A 13,648-nucleotide genomic window follows, 5' to 3' on the forward strand; every position below is an offset into this window, starting at 1 on the left:
TATCGTGCAAAACAGGGTTTGCTTTAAATAATGAAATACTATAGCAGTGTAATCAAGGGTGCAGCGTTTACGTAACGGAGGAAGAATACTATTTCAGGCCTTTTTATATTCGTATCAGACCAAGAGAAGAGCGATTTAATGTACAGCTGTTAGCAGCATGTCTAGCGTTCATGGTATAGGAAACATCAAGCGAACTCTGCCGTTGAACCGATCTACAGAAAATCTTGATATTACTTTTTTATTCATAACCGTGGATGAAATGTCGGCTGTTTAAGGACGCTGTTTTAATGTCAACGAACTGGGGGGTGACTGTTTTTCTATCCACAGCGCCTTCTTTATGAGATGTCTGCCAAAGGATGTCTGTTAGTGTTCGCCTGATACGGGGGCGCCATAACAAAGTTAAGGTCAAGTTAGTGTTGGCTTATCTTGCATTAAAAAATTAGCCCAATTTTTTCCGAACGTTCGTAGCTTAAATTTCAATAAAATCTTCAGAATTTCTTTGTTTTGTGAAAATGTTTATGGTTTTAAGAATAAACACAATTTCCTATCACTTGCTATGCTTGGTGCACAAACAAAGCCTAGTATGAACATTATATTGATCTTTGACTAGATAGCACTAAAATGTATTATAATAAGACATCTAATGGAACTTATTATTTGGAAAGACAGACAAATATGACATGGGAAGTTTGATGAGAACTCATTTCAATGCACTATCCACGAGTGAGAGCTATCCATTATGTTTCTGAATGTGTGAAATCTTCGTAGGCTAGCTTTCGCATACGTTAGCCTACAGCTAGAAATAATGTCGAAATAGGAAAACTAAATGTCTAGTTACAGTTTAATCTCAATCAGGAATTGCTGAATTTTTAATAGCTGTAAAATTCGATTTCCCATAATGCACTTCTCGAAAGTTTCGTAAATAGCCTACATTTCCGTACCAAAACGAATAGGCCTATTTAAATGGCCAAACCGTGTTTCACTGCTTAGTATGGCTATACTTCTGTAACGAGTATTTTAAGAATAATATAGGTTGTAGTGTATAGGCGATCATATTTACATGAAAGTAAATACAATAAAATGTATTCGTCAACCATACAGTATGCCTGGAAAATCAGGGAAATGTTTTATTCTTTCAGATAATGGACATTTCCGTACAAATATATGAGCAAAAACATTTTTAAATATCTGAGTGAGATTTTAAACGTTTCCATCCGTTTGAAAAAACAAATTAAATGAAAGTTAAAGTTGCGAATCTTTTATTGTTCTAAAACTGCACGCTGAATATTTATTTATTTATTTATTTATTTATTTATTTATTTATTTATTTATTTATTTATTTATTTATTTAAATCACTGGTTGATTTTGTGAATCCAGAAAGCTTAGATTACACACTATCTGTTTAACTAGAACGGTTCCTTTTGTCTGAGCAATAAAATGATTTCAGTGCTGACGGTTGCTGGTGATTGCTGGGTGCGTATCGTCGAAGACCACAGACGTTCAAAGCCAGAAGAGTTGTTTTGTACTTGGCAGTGTGAATCTTACCGTCGTCCATTCATTGTCCATCCACTGATTTGTATTTGTTTTTAATCTTTGCTCTGAATCTGGTGAACGACAATACAACGTTGGTGAAGCTGATTAATTTTGGAATCTAAGCGGAATTACACTCCTGGGTAAAGTAGCCTTTTTGCTTCCTGTATTAGATCTATTTGCGCTTGATTCTGAGTCCCCCAGCAAGAGGATCGAAAGAAAGTCGAATAGCCGTGTCTGAGGTTTCAGAGTTTAAATTTAAGGGCTAAACTCGATATAGTCCACTAGCATTCAAATGAAAATCCCCTGCATGAGACGAAATGTGTAGTTTTCCTGTTTAATTTATAATGAAGAGCTCATTGAATTAATGTAGAGATAGATATATATATGTTAGAGATACATATGTATTCCCCTGTCTTTCTTCGTTTTTTCTTTTTTCTTTTTGAATGCATCTAATAAGTGCAATCTTACTCCTCTCGTTTCATATTTACTCTCAGTTCATCCAAATTCTTAGCACACCATTTTAATTCAAGTGCTGTCTGATCTCAGGCCTAATGCATAAATAACAAGGCTAAATACACCTAAATACCATTAAAACTAGACCATGCAAATCTAAGGAATCCCATTTTAATGTATGCTTTTTAAATTAACGTTAAATCTGTTGCTCACTCTTGAAACTAAATACACATTTTCTTTCAAAAGGTGAATAAATATGTTACATTTTGTAAAATACGCCATGGATATTTCATGCAAATAACTGCTTTGTCTGCTTGAGTTTTTTATTATTATTGTTTTATAAACAATTGTTACCTTAGAATAGAGTTAAGCGGTCCAGTACATTCATGTATTCGTTTTTGCAATGCTATATCCCATGCCTTTGTCTGTATCGATGAGATTCATAGTTTGATAGTTCATGCTCATGTTGTAGCCAACCATTTATTATTGGGCAGTGTTGCTCATAGGATTAAAGTTAAGGCTATTTACAGTTTAGATTTAATGTTACGTTTCATATGCATATCGACTTTACGTTAAAATAAAGCAAGATGGCTAAAATGTTAAAAAGTGTTTTGCATGGTTTGCTGGGGTGAATTGATGGATGCAATATACAAGAATTCACAAATTGCAACAGCTACCGAAAAGGCATACATTCATGGTTGGGTGAATAATGGACGAAAACATGTGTGACCGTAATAACATGTTACGCCTACTTTTATTCGTTAAAGGGCCGTCTGCAAATATTCAGAAGACGTGACCAAGACGTAGGCAAGTGTTTGTCTTTGCAATCCACCCAGATCCATCGAGAAGCGCTTCACGTTAATATTTCAGCGATTGTTTACTAATGCCTAATTCGTATGGGAAAAGTAAGATTTACATTGGGGGTTCTGCAGGACCTATAGGCGACCACTGACGTGACTTGTTCGCGCACATAAGAGTTGCTCAAGATAGTTCTTAATGACTGATATTGATATATGGTAATTTCTTTACCGGATCACATGACACAATTACCTCAAGAATCGATCAAGATGAATTGCACGTCAGCCTACGTTTCCTATGTTTTCTTCCTCACGGGTCCTGTCCACGCGCCTGTAGTGCAATAGATGAACAAAGTTTAACACACGCACACGCTGCCTAACCCTACTCTCAAACGCAAAAAGAAGACATGACGGAGTATGACGATCGCAGCAACTGTGCGTCAAATATGTATTTGCCTAACTGTACTTATTACGTATCGGCTCCGGATTTTTCGTCGGTGTCTTCGTTTTTACCTCAGACTACTTCGTGTCAAGTCAATTTTCCTTATTCGTCCAATATAGCTCAAGTCCAACCTGTTCGGGAGGTTGCCTTCAGAGACTATGGACTCGATCACCCAAGTAAATGGCATTACAGGGGTAATTACGCTTCCTACTATCCAACGGAAGACATAATGCACCGAGATCTAATCCAGTCGTCGACCAGAACTGATATGCTATTCAAAAATGATTCCGTATACAGCCACCACGGTGGATCCAATACATCATGCAATTTATTCACTAATGTCGGCAGAAATGGGGTCCTTCCTCAAGGTTTTGACCAGTTTTTTGAGACTATTAACGCTGCCCCCGAGAAGCCCGACTCCGACCACTCGAAAGGAAGGACAGAATCCGGGATCCCCAGAGATGCTGCGTGTAATAAACTGTCCGCGGACAGTTCAGAGCAGGAGAAACGAAACCCACCAGAAAACATTGACGAAGAGTCCTCTTTATCGAATTGTGCGGAGGAGAAGAACAACGGTCTAAGTAGGTACATGCATTAAATTGGGGTTAGAGTACATGTCGACTGCGGTCTGATTTTATATGCAGCTTTATAAGCACGCATACGTTTTTATATACCCTATTAGATTTGCTTTGTTGTTGTAAAAATATTTATGATGGGAAAACAGTTTAGGTGGGCTTTAGCAATACCACTGATGCATAATGCCTTCCTAATTGAGGTTTACAAAATTACATGAACAATATCGTAGATTTGTAACTATACGATATCACGAACAATTGTTGTTATTGTGGTTTTCTTGCCGTATTGTTTCGGCAATAATGTCCAGGGAAATTCTGTTCATTTTGGCATGAAATAATGAAATTGCTTTTGTAGTAGTAGTTTGCCTTTGTATGACACGGCGTGTTGCGGATTTAATTTCAAATGTAAAACAAAACGTTCTCATGTTTGCCTTAAATTAGAAGTGTAGTGTGTGTGTGTGTGTGTGTGTGTGTGCATTCCTGCATGTGTTTACGTCTGTCTGTGGAGGGGGCGTGTTTAGAACTTGTATTGACATACGTGTTTGAACACAAATTCATATTACGAACTGGATAAATATGTAGTAAAGGTGACCTTAAATATTGCATTTAACATACCCTGGCTCTTTCTTTATTTCTTTCTTTCTTTCTTTCTCTTCCTCTATTTCTTCACACACTCTAGGTTCTTCAAAGTCAAGAAAAAAGAGATGCCCCTACAGCAAATACCAAATCCGAGAACTTGAACGAGAATTCTTTTTCAATGTGTACATAAACAAAGAGAAGAGGCTTCAGTTGTCAAGAATGTTAAATTTGACTGATCGGCAAGTGAAGATTTGGTTCCAGAACCGACGAATGAAAGAAAAAAAATTAAACAGGGATCGGCTCCAGTATTTCACTGGGAACCCTTTGTTTTGACATTCTGCTTTTAAAGGAAAGAGCTGATCATAACAGTGACCTCAACAATGGGATGGTTATAAGTGGTGAGACGCTGATGCGCAGTCTCGAGACTCTTGGGTACTTCAAGAAATGCAGATCAACTGCAAATTTTTAAACTATGCAAAGGTGGCTTCAGCAGTTTTTACCACAAGACACAACTGATTATTATCCCCTTGTTTAAACACAGTACCTAGTGAATTGTTCAGTAGAGTCAGACCAACAAGAAAACTATGACAATCTTCATTTTAGTTCTCCCACTGTTTAGACGGTGAATGTTTTGTAAATGTACTTGCTGTGTGCCGATAATTTTTATTTATTTATTTCATTTACTGAATTCATTGACTTATGAACAATTTGCAGTAAGCAACAAAGAATTTGATTACAGTAATCAATATGGCGTTTTATAACAGTATAGACCCATGTATGCATTTATTTCTTAGACGCATGCTATGTATGGAACTAAATAAAACTAAAGTTTACCAAAATTGTATTTCTCAAATGGTTCATTTCAAACAATTTCAAACTAACACTATTAATGCAGTGTAATCTCCATTGTGAGCGCGTGTATGTGTATTCTGTATGTGTGTGTGTCAGTGTGGGTGCCCGGGAGCGCGCTAGGGCGCGCGCGCGCGTGTTCTTATTTTATTGTATATGTGCCAATAAGTGTACTTGAAAGCATAAGTTAAGACGACCAGGTGGACATAATGATAGTATGTATTTAAAATAGATAATTAATCATTTACAAATATTGGATACATTTTTTTTGAGAAATGCGGTGACATTGTGAGCTTACTCTGCAACTTGCGTCCAACATTTTTGCGGATTAATATAGGATTAAATAACAAAATTGCGACAAAACACACACACTCACACACACACATATATACGGCCAATGGTTATAAAGCTTTCCATGGTTACTTATTTTAGAAAACTATGAAACAGAATTTGCTATTTTAAATAAGGCGGGACCCTGATTTTTTCGTTTTTCTTCTGAACGACGGCTCAAGGTTTAGTGTGTTTACTAAACCTTGAGCCGTCTAGACGACATAATAAAACTACTTGTAAATGTTTAAATTGGGGGCTATTGGACCTGCATGTGTCCAAAAATGACTTTGTGCGCAACGACGCTTGGCGACTGTGATGGCGTTGATTTAAATTTAAAAATATGCTTTTCAAAACAAAATACATCAAATGTCTATGTACAAACTGAATTCCGATATTAGTTTCCTGGCTCCGGAAAATGTTGCTATCTTCACCCAAAACAAAGGTTTGGGGAAAATGTAGATAAGAATGTATATTAAAAAAAAAAAAAAACATTGTTGTCACACAAAATTTAGATTTTGCTATTGAACGTCTCTAACGCCTTGTTTGTCATCTTCAACCATTTCAAATACGCGTTGGGCATTTATGGCTATTCTTATATTAAACTGAGGCCTTCCAAATCATTTATGCACTGCAGAAGTGGGCTTCCAACATGGCTGCGCGACAGTGAGTTTCCTAAGATTGAAAACAAGCTCATGCTGTGACTCAGTTTTTGCTTTCACATTTCAAAACAACGCAGAATCAGCATGCTTTTAGGTAGTAAGAAATATGTAAATACATATCACAGAAAGTTAAATAAATATCAGCATATCTAAATAAGAAATATGGTGAGCATATTTCAGTATATCCATGCTTCGTGTTTTGCATGTATAGGCGAAGTCACCCATAAGACAATATTAACTTCGTGAATAGTCAGCCCAATAACCATGCTAAGCAAACATTCTGGAATCTTATTTTCCCGTGAAATTTCCTATTTATTTAATGTTTTGTAACCACGCCAGAACGGACCCTGTGATCTAAATTTTAAAATTCTTTTTGAAATTTTAAAATTCTGTAAAGCATTTAGATATGAAGGAGGGGCAAAATAGTAATGTGAATTTTTTTTCATTTGTATTCTCATTTAAATTAATTTTACACAGTTACTTTATGCTTTTATGCAATGTATTCATCAATTTTTCTGCTAAATTTTAATTCATCCATTTTACTCATGGGACAATTGGGTTCCGTTTATAGGATGCCGTATGTCAAGTTCCTTGCTACGTGTCAGTTCTGCTGGTAACCACAAGAGGTCGCTCTCCAGGCAAAATCCTGGGGAAAAGAAATAAACATCTGGTATTACTACTGGATTCTTACAATGTTGTAACAACGATTGTTCTGTTTGGCTATTACGAATTAGTGTCGATATAATAGCCTATAACCTAAAGGGCAATATTGAATGTATTTTTTTATCTATCTTATTATATTTAATTTAATCTTAATGGATGACCAGCATGGTCGCTATTCTCCTGCTGTTATTTAATGTTTTTCGTTATATTTTCCGAACATTTTTCCAAACGTATTTTAGCTGCAGTACTATGTATTTTCTCATTTAACTATTGTACCTTTTTATTTTCGGAGAAAATACATTTATCTGAAGGTAAACATAGACTACTTCCACCAAAGTTATAAATTGAATCCTATATAATTGCATCGGTGAGACTAGTAAAACTGAGTAAAAACACGTTAATTCAGCAAATAAACGGTAATTTAAGGAAATAGTTAATTTTGTGGGAGTGGGCTACCTGTATCATAGCTTTACGAAGATTTGTCATACCGTTGGGCTATTTCTGTTTGGCTATCTTTAAAATAATGTTTGTATATGCGAGACGCAGTATTGTTCGGGTACTATTAATTCGCTATTCAAAGCAATATTATAGGCTAAATTAAATTATGTATGTCATATATTAATTTAATAAGAGTGTTTCTTATTCTTCCAAAAATGAAACTAAATGCTCAGGTACTTTTCCCTCGTCTTTTCTTAACTGGAGTCCCTCTGTAAGAAACAGCATATTTTCCCTTAACAAGCATATACATTTTTAGTTTGACATTAAAAGTTGCGCCCAAAACGGAATTATTTCTATGTGGAAATAAAACACGTATAATTATATCCACGAAGATCCAGCCTTTCTAATAAAATATAGTATTGCCATTACGATTTGTATCTTATTGATAACGAATTAACACAGAATCAACGGGGAAAGTTAAACGTTATAAACAATACTTCCGTTGAAATATTTTAATAGATCAAATACAATATGGATTCGGTCAATTTGTTTAACGTTGATTTTTTCAGTTAACCGACTATATAGCCTTTTGTTTCCCTCTGTTCATAAAAATATTTAGATCGGGTCTAGACTTCTTTAAAATAAAATCTAAACTATTACAATTAAAAAATGATTGTAAAAAATGTCCAAACCCTAAAATAAAACAGATTTCAGCAAGCTGGTGCTCGGCTGAAAGTAAAAATAAAATGAAATTTAAAAAAAGTAAAAATAAATATTTGTATACCATTGTGAGACAGTTAATTTAGGGCAATCCGTGTGCCTACTTTCTTGTCTTAGCGGATTTCGCTATAATATCACAAATTTATCCACAACTACCCATTACCATAGCGACTTGGATTAAATTTCCATAAATACTTCATGGCCACCTTTATATTAATTCAAGTATTCTTGATGTCCTCCCGGTCGCTGCCTTGTTTGGGAGGAGTGCTTGTACGCGCGGGCTTGAGTGCGTGCTTATTTCTGTGTGTGTGTGTGTGTGTGTCTGTGAGTGTGTGTGTGTATTTGTGTGTGTGTGTGTGTGTGTGCGTGCGTGCGCGCGCGCGCGCGTTTGCTGCCCTTCATTGTTTGTTTCGAACGCATTTCCTAGATGAGAAGTTTTGTCTTGAGGTTTTCTTTAAGCCACAGTCTGTAGTTTCTGTTATATTGTAGGTCGTGTATGGTTTTGCAGTTTATGATTTGTGTAGGCGTCAAGCCGTAAAAATACACCATCTTGGCTGTGGTTCAGAGGGATTTTAGAGCACCAGTAGACCATCTCGTTGTCTGGGGGCACGGGGGGGCGTTTCTGTTTTCCAGGCAGAAAACAAAATGATAGCTGTGTAACGTATCCGTGAGATCTTTGCGTTAGTATTCATTTCATTCCCCCTTGAATCCTATCTAAAATGCAATCTGTAAGACAAAATGCAACTTCAGGGCCAGCGATTTTTTTATTTCTGCATATATAAACACCATTGAATGTGTTTTGTAAATAAGATACAATACATTTCAGATTAATATAAATTATTTACTTTGGTATGACCAGCTCTGATAACCTTGAACATGCATGTGCTTACTGACTGTTTTGCCCATAAAGACTGCAATTCAACGCAGTGCGAATATTCTTGTCGGAAGGCACTTCTTATATTTTTTTTCGCATTGTTCTCACAATGTTTTTACTTATACAATAGTAGCTACAAGACGTTGTACAGTGTGATTATTATATGCAAAACATGACTGATGGTTTACTTCCAAACGTCTCAAACTCTAAGCCCATTATGTATAGACTACACCACGGCGCGGGCGTGTTAGTGGGTGTGTGTGCAATTTTCTGTATGGTTATTGTATTTTTATCAGAGTAATATATGGTACATCGCGACTATGTTTGCATTATGAATGGGAGTTTACATTTCAAACAAAGTTTACTGCAATTATTCTGTTTTACTAAAATCAGAAGTATAAATGATTATTATATAGGTTATCCTGCCAGTCCTAACGTCAGAACTTAGCATTTAAATCTATTAATCTTATCATTTACAAAGTCGCAATTAATTTCTTAATAAAATTGTTGAACAACTATTTTAACTAAGGGTATAATTCTCGGAAAAGCTTCAACAGCAAGAAAATTACCTGGAAGCCTTCGAATGCAGATGAGGAATATATTGATCGCCCTGATTCTCCTTAATATGTATTCATAAATTCACGACAACCTTGGGTACTCATGATGTCCAGTACAAATGCGTTTACAAAGTCTATTAAAGACAATATATATTAATTCCAGACTTGTAACATAAATGGAACAGTTCGGGGAAATGTAACAAGCGTATTTACATTACAAAACAATTTAATCCGGAAGTTACATAGTACATACACTACACACAAACACTACATATACACAGTGTCTCATATGTGCCTTTTTGTGCTTTAAAGAACAGCGCAGATTCCGAAGTCCTCATTTATTCCAAATCGTGATATACAGCGTGCATGCACAGCCTCATAATACATCTGCCTGAGAGACTTACAGGGAAAACAATCACTTGGAATCCAGTTAGGCTTAAAACGTGAAAAGCAATAAGCATTTACAACTGAGCCTAAATGTCGCTTTCCCTTTATAAAGTTTATCTGCCGGTCCAGCAATTTCATCGCGCTAAGGTATAATTTTATTTCACGTGTCAAATGAAAAGGGGTTTTTAATGCTCAAGTTGCCTTTTGTCAGCCTTAGAATCAATTTCAAGTCCGTGTTCTAGGTGTCGCTGTTGACCATATCTGAGATCCCAATCAAGTGCCAATGCGCCCACGTGACGCGAGAAGAGGCAGCGTCTCAAGGCCATTTTCAAATTTCATTGGTGTGGTTGTCATGTGGTCGCGGGGAGGCATCCCGAGTAACACGGGGATTGTTTTGCTAGATATGTCAGCCTACAAAGGACATCTATCGCTTCTTTAAAACATCTTCAAAATGTCTTTTCCCAACAGCTCTCCAGCAGCAAATACTTTTCTAGTAGATTCTTTGATTAGCGCTTGTAGAACAGACAGTTTCTACTCCAGCGGTAATATGTACATGCCAACCAGTACAGAAATGGGAACTTATGGAATGCAAACCTGTGGACTTATGCCGTCTCTCGGTAAAAGGGGAGAAGTTAGCCACCAAAACATGGGCATGAATGTCCATTCATATATACCTCAAATTGATGGCTGGGCTGACCCGAACAGATCGTGCAGAATAGAGCAACCTTCCGCCCAGATGCCCACGTGCACGTTTTCACAAAACATAAAAGAAGAAAGTACTTGCTGCATGTATTCCGAAAAGAGAGCAAAGGTCAGCTCATCAGAAATCCCCGCATACGCTAATTTGATACCCGAATCTTGTTCTGTTGATGGTCCAGAAATTCCCGTCCCAGGCTATTTCAGACTGAGTCAAACTTACGCATCTGGGAAAAACCAAGACTTTGGCCACGAGACGAGTCCAAACACTATTTTGCAGCTGAGCAGAGTCACTCCAAAACCGCAGCTGTCTTCGCTTCTCGAAGTGGAAAAGAAAATAACCGAATTACCGAACAACCAGGAGACGACCAAGACCCCAACACCAGTGGAAAGCCCAGATCCTAAGTCGAGTTCGCAAGAGGAAAAGAACTGCTCCACTGAAACGTCTGCCTCCAGCCCAGAATTGCCACAGAAGGAAACTAAAGGTGGGTATAATAAAAGGATTGATCGCGTCGTAGTGTAATACGAACGCTCCGGCATCATAAAACCCAATATAAAACACAAACAACCCAAAGTCGTAATGTTTAATGAGAGCCGTACTAAAGTTGTAGTAAAATGCTTTTACAGGGAATAGACACTCTTCCTCCGCGTCATCGTGTAGTATGTATGTTTGCGCTGAATTTAATAATAGTTTTTTTCCACTGTTTTGTTTTACTGTAATGTGTTTAATAGGGCCATGTGTTTCATTTTTACGACGAAATATGCAGGACATAAAATAACAATATTCTTGAGTTATTGCTGTTTGCAGCCACGTTTCAGCATTACGGGATATTTTTATGCCTCACCTTTTTATGATGATGTAATATTTGCTTTTTTCTAGGGAATTTTTAATTAGTATTTTTAAATATTTTTGCTAAATGGCACTATATTTCTTATTCCATTGAGCTCTTTGCTTTCTTTCTTTTTGAGACCAACTTGCTTAATGACTATCACATTCTTTAAAATTCTTATTCTGGAGATGTCAATATTACTAACATACTATACATGCTGTTTGCTGTTTTGTCAACTTTAAAAAGCCTAATTGATGTTAAAGGAATGAATACTGTCTCCATATTTCCTTTGGCTTCTTTATGACATTAGCGTACTATTTTCACTCATGCATCATATTACCAATATATCATGTTTGTATATAATCAAGGTGAATTTGAACAATTTTTCATATATATATATATATATGAGAGAGAAAGAGAGAGAGAGAGTACACATTAACACTGGCTTAATGTTTAGTATTACGAAATTATTCTGTGAAATTGATTTTTTTTTTTTTTGCTTAATGATAGTAAATAAAAATGTGATAAAAAATGATAAAATCCAGTCGATGATTATGAAATCTCCCGTCTAATTATGTTCCTTTAATACCATTTTTCAGAATGTAAAAGTGATCCTCCAACGAGCAATTGGTTGACTGCAAAAAGTGGACGGAAAAAAAGATGCCCCTACACAAAGCATCAAACCCTGGAATTAGAGAAAGAGTTTTTGTTCAACATGTACCTGACACGTGAGCGCCGCCTAGAGATCAGTAAAAGTGTCAACCTCACCGACCGACAAGTGAAGATTTGGTTTCAGAATCGAAGAATGAAGCTGAAGAAGATGAGCAGGGAAAACCGAATTCGGGAACTTACCTCAAATCTCACTTTTTCGTGAGCATACACATTAATGCATATTCTTTTTACCTCTTTTCCCCTTTCCCTTCCTTCATCAGAATGATGCACTGGGGATATTGGACATCTTTTTTCCAGTCTGGAAACCGTAACTTGTTTTTGCTACTTTACGTTATGCTTTTATTGTATTCACTTGATGGTATTCTAAAGTGGCGCGTTGTGTAATTTAAATTGTTTCATCACAGGGTAACGATGAACTCGTTTATATATAGGTCTTAAATTATTAAAGTGTTGCAGACCCCCATTGTTGGAGTGTTTTTGGTTTGTTTGATTGAAAAGAAAGACATCGTCGTGGAAGAGACTTGTTTTGAAATTCACAGCAGACCATGATTTTGAACATGAAAGCACATTTACTGTTATTACGTGATTAGCGAAACATTCGTCCATTAAAGTAGACTACTTCAATTTTGTGCATTCTTAAACATATACAATTCTATATAGTAGATGTGATAAGTATTGTTAACATATGGGTGTAACATTAATGCATGTTTTGTGGCATGTACCTTGCAATAAATTAAATATGTCAAAATAGTTGTCCTTTGTTCTAGCGGCAAATAAAGCTCTTAAAATTATAGGGTTCTATTTGTAGATTATAGTTTTGAGATACGAACATTTTCAACTCCTTTATTATAGCATTCATATCCATTAAATGCTGGCATGTGTAAGGACTGACGTGTTAGTCGGTATATAGCTTGTTGCATTGCGAAATGACATAACGAACAGCATTTGGGTGTTCAATTATTTTGACAAAATATCAAATAGAACCCTTTAATTCGAAGCTCTTACAACTTCAATCCAACACCCTTACATTGCAATAAATTCTGTTGTTCACGCCAACCAAGCAGCTAGCCTGTATGTACCAACCCGCAACAAGATAATCCAATGACGAAGAAGTAAACATTACACACAGGATCAGTTAGAATTAATAAATTGCCTGAGAGAAGGGGACAAGAGGTATTGTAATGCAGAAATTATTTACAGATATCTACCATTGTAAAATGAATATACTTCACTGCGCATTGTCTCAATTAACTTCCTACAGAACCCGAAGCATCCTGCGTAAATCGTAAATCCTTAATTGTTTTAAATGTGTATTTGGGTGTGTGTAGCTATGAAGAATTTAAGTGGCTAAATATTAAGACCAAACCACTTTGTCTTATTTTCTCGAGTCCGCTTCAATATTTAACAATATAGATTACAGTTTTCTTTTGTTAAAAATAAGTAATCGTAAAGTCTAATCAGAATACATTTACCAGCCTTTTGCTGTACGATTGAATGGAGCCTATTTGATTTGTTTTTAAGATGGTTTTATCTCATGTAATCTTTCTTGTTTGTGTCGCATATATTAATCCCAAAGTTAAAGCATTTTAAAGA

General features: G+C 36.1%; 2 protein-coding genes across 2 annotated transcripts; both read left to right on the forward strand.

Annotated features, from left to right (window-relative positions):
- The first annotated feature begins 2,480 nt into the window (after positions 1 to 2,480).
- Positions 2,481 to 5,188, forward strand: hoxd11a (homeobox D11a). The gene is made up of 2 exons (XM_064329925.1): positions 2,481 to 3,807; positions 4,481 to 5,188. The coding sequence occupies exons 1-2, from the start codon at positions 3,192 to 3,194 to the stop codon at positions 4,711 to 4,713; spliced, it is 849 nt and encodes a 282-aa protein (XP_064185995.1). The 5' UTR covers positions 2,481 to 3,191; the 3' UTR covers positions 4,714 to 5,188.
- Positions 5,189 to 10,190: 5,002 nt separating this feature from the next.
- Positions 10,191 to 12,893, forward strand: hoxd10a (homeobox D10a). The gene is made up of 2 exons (XM_064327260.1): positions 10,191 to 11,038; positions 11,983 to 12,893. The coding sequence occupies exons 1-2, from the start codon at positions 10,309 to 10,311 to the stop codon at positions 12,255 to 12,257; spliced, it is 1,005 nt and encodes a 334-aa protein (XP_064183330.1). The 5' UTR covers positions 10,191 to 10,308; the 3' UTR covers positions 12,258 to 12,893.
- The last annotated feature ends 755 nt before the right edge of the window (positions 12,894 to 13,648 follow it).

The sequence above is a fragment of the Anguilla rostrata genome, chromosome 3 (assembly GCF_018555375.3).
Source record: "Anguilla rostrata isolate EN2019 chromosome 3, ASM1855537v3, whole genome shotgun sequence".
Classification (NCBI taxonomy): domain Eukaryota; kingdom Metazoa; phylum Chordata; class Actinopteri; order Anguilliformes; family Anguillidae; genus Anguilla; species Anguilla rostrata.

What these genes read in the sequence shown, in the direction of transcription:
- hoxd11a (XM_064329925.1), top strand. Translation starts at nt 3,192, where the DNA reads ATGACGGAGTATGACGATCGCAGCAACTGTGCGTCAAATATGTATTTG. An exon ending in GGAGAAGAACAACGGTCTAA is followed by an intron (nt 3,808 to 4,480) that starts GTAGGTACATGC and finishes CACACACTCTAG; the next exon opens with GTTCTTCAAAGTCAAGAAAA.
- hoxd10a (XM_064327260.1), top strand. Translation starts at nt 10,309, where the DNA reads ATGTCTTTTCCCAACAGCTCTCCAGCAGCAAATACTTTTCTAGTAGAT. An exon ending in GCCACAGAAGGAAACTAAAG is followed by an intron (nt 11,039 to 11,982) that starts GTGGGTATAATA and finishes ACCATTTTTCAG; the next exon opens with AATGTAAAAGTGATCCTCCA.